General features: G+C 45.9%; 1 protein-coding gene across 1 annotated transcript in view; it reads right to left on the bottom strand.

The window, feature by feature from the left end:
* PCSK2 (proprotein convertase subtilisin/kexin type 2) overlaps window positions 1-18,011 on the bottom strand; it is a 1,091,080-nt gene that overhangs the window by 279,422 nt on the left and 793,647 nt on the right. Inside the window, exon 8 of the mRNA XM_069234088.1 lies at window positions 17,433-17,608. Coding sequence (XP_069090189.1) covers window positions 17,433-17,608 — 176 coding nt within the window. The remainder of the gene's footprint in view (window positions 1-17,432; window positions 17,609-18,011) is intronic.

Raw genomic sequence — 18,011 nt, forward strand, 5'->3', positions numbered from 1 at the left:
CAACCCCCACTGCGCAGATTCTGGTCTGGATGTCAGCCCAAAGTTTCCACTTCTCACTCTCTGGTACCTGGAGTGAGCTCTTCCCAAACAGCCGGTCATAGCTCCTGACCACCTCCCCAGTGAGAACCTCCAATTCTTGCTCACTGAATTTCAGCTTCCTTTTGCTGCCTCCCTTCTCCTTCCCATTGCCAGCATTGGCCATGTTGGTGTTAGGTCCTGGCTTGCTCCCACAATACCCTCCCTTGGGCTGGTCTGTGACTCTCTGACTGCTCCTGTGAGTGTGGTACCTGGAAACAGCATGGGCAGACTCACTTCCTGCTTGTGATGTCATCAGGCTGTGCCGGGTAACCATTTTCGCAATTTGCGATTTTCAAATACCGAATCGCAATTTTATTTGCGATTCGGTATTTGGACCTCGTAAATTGCACTAGCGATTTCTTGAAAATCGCTATTTCCGACTCACAATTTTGATACATTACATTTTGCATGCAGGAAATATTGATTTCTTAAAATTTGCTATTTGAGACTTGCAAAGCAAAATCTTGATACATCTGGGCCTTAGAGATGTGGATCCAAGAACAATGATGTGATTGGGTTTTCGCCACCTGACAGGATAGTTGCCATTTTGTGTATCGGGACCCCATCATGGACAAGAAATTGCCCATAAATATCCATGGATCAACTGCGGGACTCAGCTCGGCTCCTTGTGAACCCACTATGGATCAGCAGATCCAGACCCATACAGCCCCCCCTACCCACAGCATGGGGTTGGCTGCATGTGGGCCATTGCCATGCACAGTGGCCATGTGAGGTGGCGGTTGGATTAACATAGGATAATTGAATATTATCATCATTATTACTATTATTATTGTGTTAAAAAAACTTTAAATTAGCCATAGAAACCAAAGGCTATTGGATGTTATAATTAGGTTTACAGACACAAAATCATAGAAATTCAGCAGCTATATTTATATAAATCTCAAGAAACTATAACTCTTGCCCAAGGTAACTATAACTCACACCCTGCCATGCACTGCTAATTACCACACATATCACATAAATCATGACATCTGCATTGACAAAGAGATGAAGTTCACAAATATGTTCTAGGAGTGATGTTTCCTGGTCTACTTCTGTGAATTCTTGTGAATTCATGAAAACCACTAATTCAAAGACATATATCCTGTGTGCAGTTTTGTGACTTTCTTTAAGAATTGGACTCCTAATTAGGTCTGGCGCTAGCCAAGATATTTTTGTTTTTTTGTTTCTTACAATAGTGAGGCACTGGTATCTCCCACAACAATACAAAAGGCATGTCAAAACAAGACAAGCATTGATAAAATCAAAGACTGACAACCAATGTCAGATCATCTGGCTTTGCAAGTGCTTGTTTATTTTCATGTTTCCCATGATCTTGTTAAAAATAGTTTCAGTGATTTTCCATTATGAACACTTTTTGGAAATACTAGCATGCATCAACACATTTTACTTAATGATGCATCAAAGAAATAGTACCTACCTTCTCAGTAACTTAGCAAAAACATTTTTTCCTGCTTGCATTTTTTCTGAACATATTATTTTGAAAGCAAAGAATACTCAATTTTACTTACAAGTTTCTGCAAATATTTGCATCTAATCCGAGAGTATACTGGGAGTATTTCACATAGTCTCTTACTGTTAAGCTTTTCAAACATATGTACACCTTTACTGGAACCACTGTCAGTAGTGACCTTACAACGCTTATTTATAGTGCTCTTCTTAATAACAAAGGCTTTGCCTTAATGGACCATGAATACAAGTTTTAACAGTATTAACAGTATTAACATATGGATACAGCTATTATTTCAACTGCGGACAGCTTCTTTACCTATAAACTGGCAGCCGATGGGTGTGTGCTCCAGGGGGTTGGGCCTAGAAGAGAGGCTAGTCCATATAAGTTCCCTATTAGGCATATCCATCCTATGAGACAGAGGTCTCACAGAAGAGGCTAGTCCGTGTGTACACCCTACTAACCTCATCTGTCATCTGAGACAGAGGTCTCTCTGGAGAGGTCAGTCTTTCTCCACACAGCTATGCACACCATCATCCAAGAGGGAGATCTTGAAGGAGAGGGTAGCTCATATGCACACCCTACTATTCACAACCATACTCTGAGATTGGAAAGGTCTGATAGAATAGTCCAGTCCATGTACACCCACTAATATGTAAAATTGTCATCTGAGAGAAAGGACTTAGTGGAGAGGCAATCTCTCTCCATACACCCAACTATGAAAACCCATAATCTGAGAAAGAGGTCTGGAAGGAGAGGAAAGCCCATATATACACCTTACTATGCACTCCTGTGACTGCAAAAGAGGTGTGGAATTAGAGTGCAGTCCATGCAGACTCCCTACTACGCACACCTTTCATGTAAGAGAGAGGTCTGAGGAAAGAACCAGTCTCCCCTCACACCCTACTACGCAAACCCATCATACAAGAAAAGATTCTCACTGAAGAGGCCAGTCCCTCTATACACACTACCACATATACCCGCCATCGGAAACAGTGGTCTGTGTGGAGAGGCCAGCTTCTCCCCACACTCTTCTACACAAACCTGTCATGTAGGTGATAGGTCTCAGTGGAGAGGAAACTCTGTCCCACATACTATTTTCCTACAATTTTGCTGTGATTCCCACAGTCTTTCAGAGGAGTAGCTTACACGAGGCTTGCAAGACCTGAGGGGTAATTAATGAGCCTGCCACAAGGATTTTATGATCCTGCAAGCATCTTGGCAGACTTGCATTCAGAATTGCTGGAACAGCCACAAGGTGTTTTACGTTTCTGTGAGAATCTTGCAAGATTGTATGGGGGGAAGTACTTTTGGAGTTGAACTCAGCAGAAGTGACTGAATTTGGAAGTGAGACAGACTGGTGCCTTCAGTTGTATATAAGAAACTGTTCTAAGTTCAGGCAATTAGATATATACTTTATGAACTTTGTTGAGAAGTGTTAGTATGCACTACTGTTGGTAAATGTATTCTATACAAGGTTTAGTGAGTCAAAAGCTGCTTGTAGAGGTGCATATTTACTAATTTAGGTTTTGAGAGGTAGTCTTTAAAATGTGGCGAGGTATCACCAAATATTGGATGTTGGTTAAAACATGAAATATTAAATCTGTATGCAGTTGTAAATAAAAGAGACAGTGGCCCTCACTATGACATTGGCGGTAATTCCTGCTTACCGCCATGCCGACTGCGGCCAACATAACGCCGCGGCTAACCGCCAACCATATTATGACACACACATACCAATCAGTCACTCTACAGCCACACACACAAGCGATAAACTGGTGGTAGCAAAACCCACACCGTTATGCCAACAGAACTACGCCCACAGCATTATGACCCACGAATCACCGTGGCGGACATTCAATGGTGGTAAACCATTGGTGGTACATACCGCCGCGCTCATAATACACACACACAAACAAAACAGCACTACATTGGTCAATTCAAACTACACACACCTGACACTCATACACACACCACACCACTATAAAACACACACCCACACTACCCACAAACCTTTACGACTAGAAAGAATTGCTAACCGAGAGAGACAGCAAGACCACTCACACAACCATAGCCACACAACATCACCTATACACCATCCACGCACCTTACATCACACAACCCAACACATCACCTACACACCCTCACCCACACCGCTCACACTACACCCATGGTACCACAACAACACCCCAGATTCTCTGAGGAGGAGCTGAGGGTCCTGGTGGAGGAAATCATCTGGGTAGAGCCACAGCTATTTGGATCACAGGTGCAGCAGGCATCCATTGCTAGGAAGATGGAGCTATGACAGAGAATCGTGGACAGGGTCAAAGCCGTGGCACAGCACCCCAGAACAAGGGACAACATCAGGAAGAGGTGAAATGACCTATGGGGGAAGGTACGTTCCACAGCAGCAGGACACCAACTAGCTATACAGAGGACTGACGGTGGACCCCCACCTCCTCCCCCACAACTAACAACATGAGAGGAGCAAGTCTTGGCAATCATGCATCCTGAGGGCCTGGCAGGAGGAGGAGGAGGACTGGACTCTGGTAAGTCAAATCTCTATTACTATCACCCCCACTTGCCTGTCATCACTTCACCACCTCCCACATACCCCACCATCACAACCCACACATCCCAATACCAAGCCCTGAATGTAACACCAATACATGGACACCCCTCACAGACCTGCATGGATACCTATCACCACTGCATGCACACTGGAGAGAATCACCTAGACCACCAAATAGCTACTCACTCAAAGGCAAATCTGCCAGGGCAACAACAATAATAGAGGGCAGCACACCCATGCACATGATGTCACACGCAGAAACAATAACACTGCATTTACATCCCTACAGATATCCCAGCCAATGTCACTGGAGAAAAGGTGCCAGCAACATCCAGTACCCCCCAGACGAGGACCACAGTGATGACAGCAGCTCTGCTCTCCTGGATTTGGATGACCAACCTGGCGCATCAGGGATCTCCGGACAATCGGTTACCCAGGCACACTCTCACACCATAACAGAGCCTTCCCCCTCAGGAAACACCACCACAGCACCAACCTAGCAGGCTCATACCTCTGTTCCCAGGACACGTCAATCAGTAGTGTGTCCACTACTACAGGGAACCCAGGCCACCCCACAAACACAGGATGATCAAGGACCTGGGGTCAGTGGCAGTGGGCACACTGTTCAGGGGACAGAGGCACAGGACAACATGGAAGCTGGGAGGGCTGCTGTGTGACAGGGGGAGGACAGGCCCAGAGAACCAACTCACCACGATCATGGGAGCTTACAACCATTTCCAGAAGACGATGGGCCAGATACTCAACAAGTTGCAGGAGAACATGTGGCTGCAGGAGGAACACTATCTGGGGATCAGGGAGGACATGAAGGACATCAACACCACCCTAGTCTCCATTGCAGGAGTGCTGGCAGACATGGCCAACACTATGAGGGAGGCAGTGGCACCCCATCTGGCCTCTGCCACTATCCAAACAGATGAACAGCCCTCCACCTCTGCTGCCGCTAGTGGACAGGAGGCCCCGCCACAGGACCAACAGGCCACCAGCACCCCTCCCCCTGCAGAAGGTGAACCACCCCACAAACGTTCCCTGCTGACCAGGCAGAAGCCAGAGTCTATTGCCAAGACCACCACCAGGAAATAACACTTTCCTGATTGTCACCCTTGTGTCACACTGTCATCCTGTCCACCTTGAACTCCCATTTCTCCCCTTCCTATGGCCCCTTGGACAATGCACCTGTGATACAAATAAACTGGACTCCAACCTGGACTTTCCTCCATCATCGCCCCAGCCCATTGCACAACCCCCTCTGCCTCTTAGCACTGAAATAAACACCCTTTGAAAAAATAAAAGTATGGAGTATGTCAAATGATTTAAGTATGTATTCATGTAACAAGGTTGAAACATTGAAAATCAACTGTACACATAGGAATGACCTGTGGTTTGCTGCTGTCAACACACCATGAGCGATAGTGGGGCACAATTATCTGCAAATAGAGATGCCAAAGGCTACAGTGAGTGGCCATAGAAGTGGGAAAATCAGCCTGCCAGTGACAATGTCAAACACAAAACTGTTAATTAAATGTGAAGTTACAATGTCTTACCTGTGTGTCACTGAAAGTATTGACAAATTATTGCACTTCTGTTGCCCTCCTCCTCATCCTCTGCCTCCTCATCTTCACTGTCCAGAGGGTCCACTGCTGCGACACAGCCATCTCCAGCCTCATCCTCCTGCAGAAAAGGCACCTGGCGAGTAAGCGAAGGTTGTGCAACATACAGCATGACACAATGATCTGGCAGACCTTCTTGGGTGAGTAGTACAGGGATCCACCTGTTAGATGGAGGCAATGAAACCTGGCCTTCAGGAGGCCAAAGGTCCTCTCTATAATCCTTCTTGTTCGCCCATGTGCCTCATGGTAACGTTCCTCTGCCCTTGTCCTGGGATTCCTCACAGGGGTCAGTAGCCATGAGAGGTTGGGGTAACCAGAGTCACCTGCAAATATCGAGGGACAACAGTCAGCCACACACCAACCCTTACGGCCCACACCATACCCATACACCAACATCCACTGAGTGGGAACCAGGGCTTACCTATTAGCCACACCCTGTCCCTCTGGAGTTTAGCCATCATACATGGGATGCTCCTATTCCTCAGGATAAAGGCATCATGCACAGACCCAGGATATTTTGCATTGACGCGGAGATGTACTGGTCCACCAGCCACACCATCTGCACACTCATCGAGTGAAAGCTCTTTCGATTTCTGAACACCTGTTCATTTCACCGGGAGGGGACAAAAGCTATATGTGTACCATCAATTGCCCCAATCATGTTGGGGATATGTCCCACTGCATAGAAATCAACATTCACTGTCGACAAATCCTCCAACTGAGGGAAAACAATGTAGCTGCGCATATGTTTAATCAGGGCAGACAACACTCTGGTCAGCACTATTGAGAACATTGGCTGTGACATTCCTGCTGCCATTCCCACTGTCATTTTGAAGGAGCCAGTTGCCAGGAAATGGAGCACTGATAGCACTTGCACAAGAGGGGGATCCCATTGGGGTGACAGATAGCAGATATTAGGTCAGGCTCCAATTGGGCACACAGCTCTGTGATTGTGGCCCTGTCCAGTCTATAGGTGAGGATAATGTGCCTGTCCTCCATTGTTGCCAAGTCCACCAGGGGTCTGTACACAGGTAATGTCTCCATCTCCTATTCATCCACAGCGGTTGCAATCTATGGGGCAAAATGGTGAGCAGCTGGTCAGTATTTCTTATTTCCAACCACTACACTTCAATGCATGTCGTGATTGTAACAGTATTGTTTTGGAGCGGTACAAATGGTGCATATGTGTACTGTGATGCAGTTAGAAGCAATGGCCTGCACCCCCGCTGAAATGGAGGGACAGGTGAAAATGAGGTACTGCCGCTGACGTTGTGTGCCGTAGTGGGAGGCAGTCAAAAACCGTTGTGCAAGTCCTCATTGGTTAACATTGGGCCCTATGAGGTTCAGTGGCCAATTGTGATGTATGCTGGCGGTGACGGTATGCACCGCAGCGAACATCAGTTCCATTTTCTATCTGTTCACTCACTTGCTACCTGACCTTCAACAGGAGAGGACCTACACTGCAAGTGCTCCTGTGACCTGTGTTTGGAACTGATTATGGATCGTGTCACTGGGGAAAGGGCCCCTGCCTTCACCTCAGTGGAGCTGGAGCGACTAGTGGATGTGGTCCTACCCCAGTACCAAATGCTGTATGGGCCTCCAGACCGACAGGTGGGTACACAGTAAGTACGATGCATGGGGCGTGAATGCATGGAATGTTATGTGTGAAGGCCTCATGTAGAGGGGAATTGGTGGATGGGCCCTAGGCAGCCTGCTGCATGTATGGTGGGCCATGTCTGTGCTAATGGGGATGGGAAGGGGAATGGTGGGCCATGAGTGTTACTGGCAGGATGGTCGGATTAATACCTTTCCCTGTGTCCATTTCCCTAAAGGTCAGCGCCCATCAGAAAAAGGGAATATGGCGTGCCATCGCCAGGGACATGTGGACCCTGGGGGTCTACGGCAGGCAGAGCACCCACTGTCCGAAATGGTGGGAGGACCTGAGACGCTGGGCACAGAAGAACGTGGAGGCCCAGCTGGGGATGGCCTCCCAACGAGGAAGGGGTGCCCGTCGAACCCTGCCTGTCGAACCCTGATGGGCTGCATACTGGTGGGGGCCTATCCGGAGCTGGATGGGCGCTTGGGGGCATCACAGCAGCAAAAAGGGGGTGAGTTCAGTGCCCTAATATACAACTTGTTCCTGGTAGGGTGGTATCCGGGTGGGGGATATGGGCCTGTGGGTGCCCCTAGGCCAGGCCTGACATTGCCGAGTAGGCCCGAGGTTGGGCAGGGTTCTGATGTCAAATACCTCCAACCAAGTTAGTAGGCATCCACTACTGGGCAGGGGTCTGTGGGTCTCAGGTATTCTGCAATTGGCGTTAGGTGTCCTTATCCATGGCCTGGTGACTAGCATTGTGACTAGTAGTGCATTGCCTGGTGCATAGGGCTATTCCCTGTGTGTGTGTGTGTCTCGTGTACGCCAACGGTGGTTTTGTTGCCGCCATTGACCAAGTGTATCCTTTGCCCCCCCCCTTTTAGTTTTTTCACCCTGTACTTATGTGAATTAGCATCATTCTGGTGGAGGAGCAGAGGCACCGACGACAGAGGGAGCTGCATCCCACTGGACCCAGGATGCCAAATCCACTGACGGTGAGGGCACCAGTGGGATGGAGGGTGAGGGGCGCACCACAGCGGAGACAGGAGGGGACAGTTTGGATACAGATTCTCCACCGATAGAAGCTCCCTGGTGGTGGCGGACACCTCTGTGACCAGGCCAGCTACTGGTACAGCCGCCACCTCCCGCACCAGCACCGCCCTCCCTGCAGCCCCTCAGCGTGTTTCCCATGCCTGCTCACCCAAGAGGGTGGGCATATCCTTTGCCCCAGGCACCTCAGGCCCTGCCACAGTGAGCCTTGATGCCCTGAGTGAGGAGGCTATTGACCTCCTGCGATCCATCTCTGGCAGCCCAAATGCAACAGACAAATGCATTCCTGGAGGGCATTCACACTGGCATGGCGGCCCAACATAGATCAATCCAGGCTGTGGCCTCCTCTCTGATGGCAGCCATTGTCCCTGTTTCTTGTCTCCCCCTCCAACTTCCTCTACCCAATCCCATTCCCCTCAACCCCAACCTATCCCAACCACACAGGCAGGCGAGCAGGCACCCAGGACTACACACAAGAGTGGACACTTACATCCTCATCCACTACACCCATCACCACCACACCTATCAGCAGACGCCCCTCACTGGCAGTCACTACCCCCACTTCCATGCACAGTTCCCCTGTGTCCTCTCCCACTGTGTCGGTGCCCCCTCCTCCCAAAGAACACCACGCAAGCACTCTGACACCCAACAGCCATCCACCTCACAACAGCATTCAGCCCATGCACCTACACCCAAACACAGCAGACAGACACCTCCTACAACCACTCCCTCTACCTCCACTCCCAAACCAAGCACAGGGCATGTTGCCCCCTCCAGGACCAGTGGTGTTGTTCCATCTTCCGACTGAGGTGCCCCCCCATTCCCCATCCCCCTGAGGTGCCTGCCTATTTTCGACCTGATGCCCCTGCAGTGTTCGCTCCATGTTGTTGCAGGAGTGAGGTTGGGCCTTGGACTTTGTAATGTGGCCCTGTGGCCCACGGACATTGAGGACTGGGCAGTGTCCTTTGCATGGTAAATAAGTATATATTTTTTGATTTGGATGCACAAATTTCACCTATATTTATCTGATAACAGCCTTTTTACACTATAGTAGTTGTCCTTGCATTATTCCTGAGGGTTACGGGGTGAATAAGTAATGTTACTGTATCTGCTTGTGTGAATGGTGTTGGGGGTGGGGGTGTTGCATGTGTGTGGCACTCTCTTTTTCCTCCCCACTCCCCTCTGTGCTAGGCGGCAGTACTCACCGTGTCGTCTTCATTGGTGTTGGTGTTCGTAGTGGAGCAGAAGATAGAAGAGCATGGGGAAGACATGCAACTCAGGCTCCATGGCGGCGTGGTTCTTCCTTGAGTGCCCAGAGGTGAGTCGTTTCCCTTCTGTGCAGTGTTTCTGCCAGGCTTTTGATGTCGTTGGTATCGCCCCGGAAAAGGTGGCGGATTGGACTGTCATTATACGTTGAGTGGTACATTGTCTTCCATCTGGCTGTTGGTGGTTACCGCCGTGGTGCCTGTTGGTTTCGCCCTGGAGGTCGGTGTGTTAAAGTGTCTGTCTATCTGAGCGGTTCCAGCCGTGGTCATAATTTCATATTTATTATTGTCGGCCTGTTGGCGGTATTACAGCCGCTTTATCACCGATAGCCAGGGTTGCAATGAGTGCCAGTGTTTCTAAAATTGTATAACAAAACATCTGCAATCTGTTCCTACAAGGCCTAGTGTTTTATGAACCTCACTGTGCACATATCTTATCCCTATAAGATGTTTGAGTGGATATATTGTTATTTCTAGAGTAAAACAATGTGCTCATTGTTAGGAAAGGTGCGTAAAGGGGATTCTCTTACTTTACAAATTGTTATGGAACCATGTTTGAAGGCATTTTATAATTTTGGATACAAAAATGCAGTGTTTGAGGCTGTGGAATTGTTTTAACAGAAATTAACATGAAGTAAGTGGTGCAGTACATATAAATATGTGATTGTGGGTGAAAAATGTAGACATCTTCAGAGAGTGTAGTGATGTATGATTGTTATTAATTTCAGATCAGTATGTAGCTTTATATTTTTTTATTATTTTGCCATTGTTTAGGGATAAAATAGAAAACAGAAACTCTGGAAAACTGAAGTAACATGTCAGAATATATGGAGGAGTAAAACAAAAAAGTGTTTACTTTGGAAGAAAGACTGAACAGTAACTATGTGGAAAATCCAGAAAAAGATTTATTTGCACAAATAATATTGTTATTAATGCCTTTAGCGACATTTATACCCTTGCAGAAGCTTGTTCTGCGTAGCTCTACTTGTTCTTGATGACAAAATGATCGGCTTACTTAAGCAGCAAAAACGTGTTTTATTATATAAGGAGAGTTGTTATCTGTTTGTGCACTTAGCACCTGGGGAGAGGTAGTATCTGCCGGTGGAAAGAATATGTAAGCAGCTGAATGACGTCTTTTGGCTGCATGAGCTAAGTTAGCTATCCTTTTAGAATGACTGCATCCACAGTATTTCTGCATTCATGTAAAGGATGTAACACACTGGTTGTTTCTAGTGTCCCTGCTGAACTTCTTTTTGCATATTTTTTAACAGACTGTTTTGCCATCTTGCCTGTCAGAAAAAGACTATTAAATGAGATATTGCTTGGCAGGCTAAGATGGCTGAAACATGATCTACATACATCGAAATCCAGTAGGCAAAAGGAGAGCAGGTATCACTGCTTAGTAATGAGAGGGGAGGAAAAAATTTACATAGCTTGTAAGTTTGTTATTTTGTAGTTTTTACTGTTGTTGTTATAGTTTAACCCCTTGGGTGCCCAGGACATAACGGTTACGTCCTCGTTTGCACTGCTCAGGTGCCAAGGATGTAACCATTATGTCCTGGTAGGGGCCCTCGAGGGAAGCACTAGCGCTTCCCCCGAGGGCCTCGCATCCCCTTCCTATGGGCCCCCATAGGAAGGGGATGCCCCCACCGAGCTGCAAGCTCAGCTTCCAGCACAGATCTGAGCTGGGGGAAGGAGAGGCATCAAAGGAAAGAAAGGCCTTTTTTATTAGGACATTTCTGCCCCCCCCCGGGGGGCAGATCTGCCTATTTTAATTAGGCTGACATTCCACGGGTGGGGGGGCAGAAACCACTAGATGCCAAGGAGTTCTTTTATTGTAAACAATAAAGGGGAGTCTCTACTTGAGCAAGGGTTGCTCCTCTGGGGGGCAATTTTTTATTCAGCCATTTCTGCCCCCCCGGGGGCAGATCAGCCTATTTTAATTAGGCTGAACTGCCCCCCACGGAGGGCAGAAGCCACTAGGCACCAGGGCTAAGTTTTTCTTTACGTAAACAATGAAGGGGAGTGACCCCTTGAGCAAGGGTCGCTCACCGGGGGGGCAAATTCTTTATAGGCCATTTCTGCCCCCCTTGGGGGCAGATCTGCCTATTTTTATTAGGCCAAACCACTAGACACCAGGGATTTTTATTTTTTTATGTCAGTTTCATAAAAAGGGAGCGACCTCTTAGGCAAGGGTCACTCCTCTGGGGGGCAAATTTATTTTAGGCCACTTCTGCCCCCTTGGGGGAAGCTCGGCCTATTTTAATTAGCCTGATCTGGTCCCAAGGGGAATAGAAATCACTAGGCACCAGGGATTATTTATTTTTTCCAGATGGGGAGCGACCCCTTAGGCAAGGGTTGCTCCCCTGGGAGGAAAATTTATTTAGGCCATTTTGGCCCCCTTGGGGGCAGATCGACCTATTTCTATTAGGCTGATCTGCCCCCGGGGGGCAGAAACCACTTAGGCACCAGGGATTGGTGTGTGTTTTGTTTAGGTGGCAGCCCCTTTGGCAAGAGTCGCTGTGGATGTTGCCCATTTCTGCCCCCCTTTGGGGCAGATCGGCCTATTTGTGTAGGGCCCATCTGCCACCAAGGGGAACCAGAGTCCAGGGAAGATTGTTTTTTAAAAAAAGAGGGTTGGGATATGGCCGTACCCCCACCCCAAATAAATGTTAGTAATGGGGACTTTGGTTGGCAGTCAGGTTACCCCCTGCCAAGCAAGGACCCTCACTCTAGTCAGGTTAAAAGAGAATCACCCTCAGCTAACCACTGCTTAACCCCTTGGTAGCTTTGCATGAGCAGTAGGCTTAACTTCAGAGTGCTAGGTGTAAAGTATTTGCACCAACACACACAGTAATTTAATGAAAAAATCAAAAATAACCCCACACGGGCGAGTGTGCGTCAAAAAGGGCATGCGATGCATCGATTTCACTTACAAGCGAGACCTTGCATCGTTTCTCCTTTAGTCGGGTCGGCGTGTGTCGTTTCTTCTCTCCACAAGAGAGTGATGCGTTGATCCGGTCAGCACTCACGGGTCCAGGCAGGCCTTTGCGTTGTTTTTACATGCCCAGCTGTGTTTGGGTCAGAAATTCAGCCACACAAAGGTCTGAAAACCACGCAGTGCGGGTTGAAATCTCACCAGCCTCTGTCAGCAATGTTGTGCATCGTTTCTCCAGCCACGGCGGTCGATCTTCCGGTCGCGTTGCAGGCGAGCGTCGATTTTCTGCTGCAAAGCCGGTGTCGCGTTGACCTTTTACCCGCATGGCAGTCTGTGTGTGGATTTCTCACTCTTGGGCTGCCAGCTTCTCTTCTCAGGGCCCCAGGAACTGGATGGGCACCACTTGGCAGAGCAGGATTCTCTCCAGAGGCTCAAGGTGCTGGCAGAGAGAAGTCTTTGCTGTCCCTGAGACTTTAAACAACAGGAGGCAAGCTCTAAAACAAGCCCTTGGAGATCTTCACAAGAAGGAAGACAACACAAAGTCCAGTCTTTGTTCTCTAGCACAGGCAGAAGCAGCAACTGCAGATAGCTCCACAAAGCACAGTCACAGTCAGGGCAGCTCTTATTCCTCAGCTCTTCAGCTCTTCTCCATGCAGAGGTTCCTCTTGGTTTCCAGAAGTGTTCTAAAGTCTGTGGTTTTGGGTGCCCTTCATATACCCATTTTTCCCTTTGAAGTAGGCCTACTTCAAAGGAAATTATCTCTTGTTTGTGAAATCCTGCCTTGCCTAAGCCATGCCCCAGACACACACCATGGGGTTGGAAACTGCATTGTGTGAGGGCAGGCACAGCCATTTCAGGTGTGAGTGACCACTCCTCCCCTCCCTCTTAGCACAGATGGCTCATCAGGATATGCAGGCTACACTCCCTTTGTGTCACTGTCTGATGATAGGTGCAACCAACCCAACTGTCAAACTGATCCAGACAGGGAATCCACAAACAGGCAGAGTCACAGAAATGGTTTAAGCAAGAAAATGCTCACTTTCTAAAAGTGGCATTTTCAAACTCACAATCTTAAAATCAACTTTATTAAAAGATGTATTTTTAAATTGTGAGCTCAGAGACCCCAAACTCCAAATGTCTATCAGCTCCCAAAGGGAATCTACACTTTAATCATATATAAAGGTACCCCCCATTTTAACCTATGAGAGGGACAGGCCTTGCAACAGTGAAGAACAAATTTAGCAGTATTTTGCTGTCAGGACATACAAAACACATTACTATATGTCCTACCTTAACCATACACTACACCCTGCCCTTGGGGCTACCTAGGGCCTAACTTAGGGGTGCCATGCACACTAAAAGATCTTATCCCAGCGGCAAGCAAAAGGACACTTGATTATTTTGGGTTTTGGTCTTACATTTGGGCCTTGTCTAACTCTCAAAATCGTCTCACTTGGAATGGTGAGGGCTGCACGTTTTGGACTTTGGGACGCAGCCATGTAGAAAAATCTATGAGTCCTAGACACATTTGCAAACTAAACATCTGGGTGTGTCCAGGGTGGTGTGCTTCACATGCACCCGCACTATTTTCTTACTCACAATGACCTGCAAACCTCTAACTTTGCTGGAAATCACAAATTTTTCCCACATTTTTGTGATGGAACCTTCCAGAATCTACATGAATGCACAACATTTCTACCACCCAGCATTGTCGCATCTATACAGATAACAATTTTGCCCCACTTGTCAAGTTAGAAAGGTTTTTTTCAAATTGCTCTTTTGGATCGGCTTTGGTTCCCCGTCAATCTTGACATGTTTTTGGCTCTTCCCTGTCAAAGGCACTTGACCCACTTATAAAAGTGAGGTATCATTTTTATCGGGAGACTGAAGGGAACGTTGGGTGGTAGGAAATTTGTCCCGGTGCGGTGATCCCACACAGCAATGTGGGAAAAAATTTATTTTTTTTAGCAAAATTTGACCTTTGCTGAGGATTCTGGGTAAGAAAGCACTGGGGGATCCATACAAGTCACACCTCCCTGGACTCCCTCGAGTGTCTAGTTTTCAGAAATGGCTGGGTTTGGTAGGTTTCCTTAGATGGCTGCTGAGCCCAGAACCAAAAACGCAGGTGCAAAAACAGGTAGTTTTGTATTTGATCATTTTGATGTGTCCACGTAGTGTTTTGGGGAATTTCCTGTCATGGGCCCTAGGCCTACCCCCACAAGTTTTATTGGGAGACTTGGGGGAATGCTGGGTGGAAGGAAATTTGTGGCTCCGCTCAGATTCCAGAACTTTCTATCTCTGAAAAGTTTTTTTTTGTTTTTGCCAAATTTTTAGGTTTGGAAAGGATTCTCTGTAACAGAACCTGGTGCGAGCACTACACCTCACCCCATCTTGAATTCCCCTAAGTGTTTAGTTTTTTAAAAATGCACAGGTTTGGTAGGTTTCCCTAGGTACCTGCTGAGCTAGAGGCCAAAATCCACAACTGGGCACTTTGCAAAAAACAGGTCAGTTTTCTTTGGGAAAATGTGATGTGCCCATGTTGTGTTTTGGGGCACTACCTGTTGCAGGCACTAGGCCTACCCACACAAGTGAGGTACCATTTTTATCAGAAGACATGAGCGAATGCTGGGTTTAAGGAAATTTGGCTCAGATTTCCAAACTTTCGATCACCGAAATGTGAGGAAAAAGTATTTTTTTGCCAAATTTTGAGGTTTGCAAAGGATTCTGGGTAACAGAACATGGTGAGAGCCCCTCAAGTCACCGCATCCTGGATTCCCCTAGGTGCCTAGTTTTGAAAAATGCACAGGCTTGGGGGGTTTCCTTAGGTGCCGGCTGAGCTAGAGACTGAAATCCACAGCTAGGCACTTTGCAAAAAACACTTCAGTTGTTAATTTAAAAATGTGATTTGTCCATGTTGCATTTCCTGTCGTGGGCATTAGGCCTACCCACACAAGTGAAGTTCCTTTTTTATAGGGAGACTTGGGGGAACAAAGAATAGAAAAACAAGTGTTATTGCGCCTTGTCTTTCTCTAAATTTTTTCCTTCCAAATGTAAGACAGTGTGTAAAAAAGATGTCTATTTGAGAAATGCCCTGTAATTCACATGCTAGTATGGGGACCCTGGAATTCAGAGATGTGCAAATAACCACTGCTTCTCAACACCTTATCTTGTGTCCATTTTGGAAATGCAAAGGTTTCCTTGATATTTATTTTTCACTCTTTATAATTCACCAAATTAATTGCTGTATACCTGGTATACATTCAAAACCCATTGCAAGGTGCAGCTCCTTTATTGGGTCTGGGAACTTAGGGTTCTTGATGAACCTATAAGCCCTATATATTCCCACAACCAAAAGAGTGCAGCAGACGTAATGGTATATTGCTTTTAAAAATCTGACAGGAAAAAGTTACAAAGCAAACATGGAGAAAAATGGCTGTTTTGTTCACCTCAAATTCAATATTTTTTTATTTCAACTGTTATTTTCTGTAGGAAAACCTTCTAGGATCTACACAAATGACCCCTTGCTGAATTCAGAATTTTGTCTACTTTATAGAAATGTTTAGCTGTCTGGGATCCAGCATTGGTTTTACACCCATTTCTGTCACTAACTGGAAGACGGCTAAAAGCACAAAAAATATTAAAAATGGGGTATGTCTCAGTAAAATGCTAAAATTGTGTTAAAAAATGTGGTTTTCTGATTCAAGTCTGCCTGTTCCTGAAATCTGGGAAGATGGTGATTTTAGCACTGAAAACCATTTTTTGATGTCATTTTCAGGGAAAAAACAACAAGCCTTTTTCTGTACCCCTTTTTTCCCATTTAAAAAAAATGAAATATTCACTGTGTTTTGTCCTCTAGGGGAAACCACAAACTCTGGGTACCTCTAGAATCCCTAGGATGTTGGAAAAAAAGGACGCAAATTTGGCGTAGGTAGATTAAGTGGACAAAACGTTATGAGGGCCTAAGCACGAACTGCCCCAAATAGCCAAAAAAAGGCCTGGCACCTGAGGGGACAAAGGCCTGGCAGCGAAGGAGTTAATAATGTTGTTATAGTTTGTTATGTTGTTAAATTATTTTAAAAAAAATGTAGTTAGTACTGATCTCTTTCCTTAATAACCTTTAAAGACTTGAAAATTGTTAGTCTTCTAAAGTTAATGATTTCAAGAACTATAACTGATCTACTGCATGTATATGTATTTTTAAGGTACTATAGAAAGATCAGTGCTTCTTCCCACTGTAACAGATTTGTACGCAAGAGGCAGGCTTTGGTACAGTGGCAAATGTTTTCTCATAGTATGCTACGCACTGCTGTTTGCTGGTGGAGAGGGCAATTCTTTTCCACAGCTCTTTATATATGCTTGTCACTCTGGAGAGAAGTTTCAGGGCAGAGCTCGGCCTTTGTGTACACTGTAGTGATGCTCATTTGTACTTTTCTCTCTTGCGATTTCTTCTATTTAGTTTTAACTCATTTCTTGTTTATGCTACCTAACCATCCTGTACGGCGTTCAAAGCCAGAGGATAAACTGAAGTAGATTGAATCACACACAATGGCAAATCTTTGACACAGCTGTGGAATTATTTGATTTCTAATCGTGGAGCATTAATTTTCCATTCTTCCCATGTTCAAATTATCGCTAGTGGAATTATAATTGGAAGTTTTCTATCCGTACTGAAAACAACTGTTTAAAATACTTTTGTTCTCAATGTTCTACATTCCCCAATGCAGTGTAGGTTAATGAACATTTATATTGCTTGTTTTTATTTGCTTGTGTTGCAATATATCTATGAAACCGGAACACATGTATACAACTGGAGGCTATATAAAGCAGAAATGTTACCTTGTTGACCCCATCTGCCATTGCTTGTAATGTCAGTTCTCTTGGTCCATCCACAGTCTTGCCATCATCCGTTGGTCCCCAGCTGGCGCTATAAATATCTATGATTTGAGGCATATGACTGATGGAAGAAGCTTCGATGATATCTGTCATAAATGGCTGGTCTAACATACGAATACCTGTTCAAGTTAATTTGAAAAAAAACAAAAAACAGAAGGAAGACATTAGCATGAATCCCTGTAATATTAGCATAAGAGACAACGAAGTATGGTACATCCCTAAATCAGTAACATGACTAACACATACACAAATAATTAACAAATAAAAGGGGCTCACCATGAATATTCCTATATACAAAGAAAAATTACATTCTAAAGGAGAATTTGATTGATACCTTAAATTTAACAACTTTTTTGTTTACTTCTCCGCCATTGATTAGAAATTTAGAAATCTTTTTTGCACTGAGGAGTTTGCATACCATGCTGTAAATGCAATTATTACATCTATATGAATATTCAGTTGTGAAGGCTTATGAAAAGTAATAAAACACTTAATAAAGCTGTCCAAGTTTTCACATCCTTC

The sequence above is a fragment of the Pleurodeles waltl genome, chromosome 5 (assembly GCF_031143425.1).
Source record: "Pleurodeles waltl isolate 20211129_DDA chromosome 5, aPleWal1.hap1.20221129, whole genome shotgun sequence".
In the NCBI taxonomy this organism is placed as follows: domain Eukaryota; kingdom Metazoa; phylum Chordata; class Amphibia; order Caudata; family Salamandridae; genus Pleurodeles; species Pleurodeles waltl.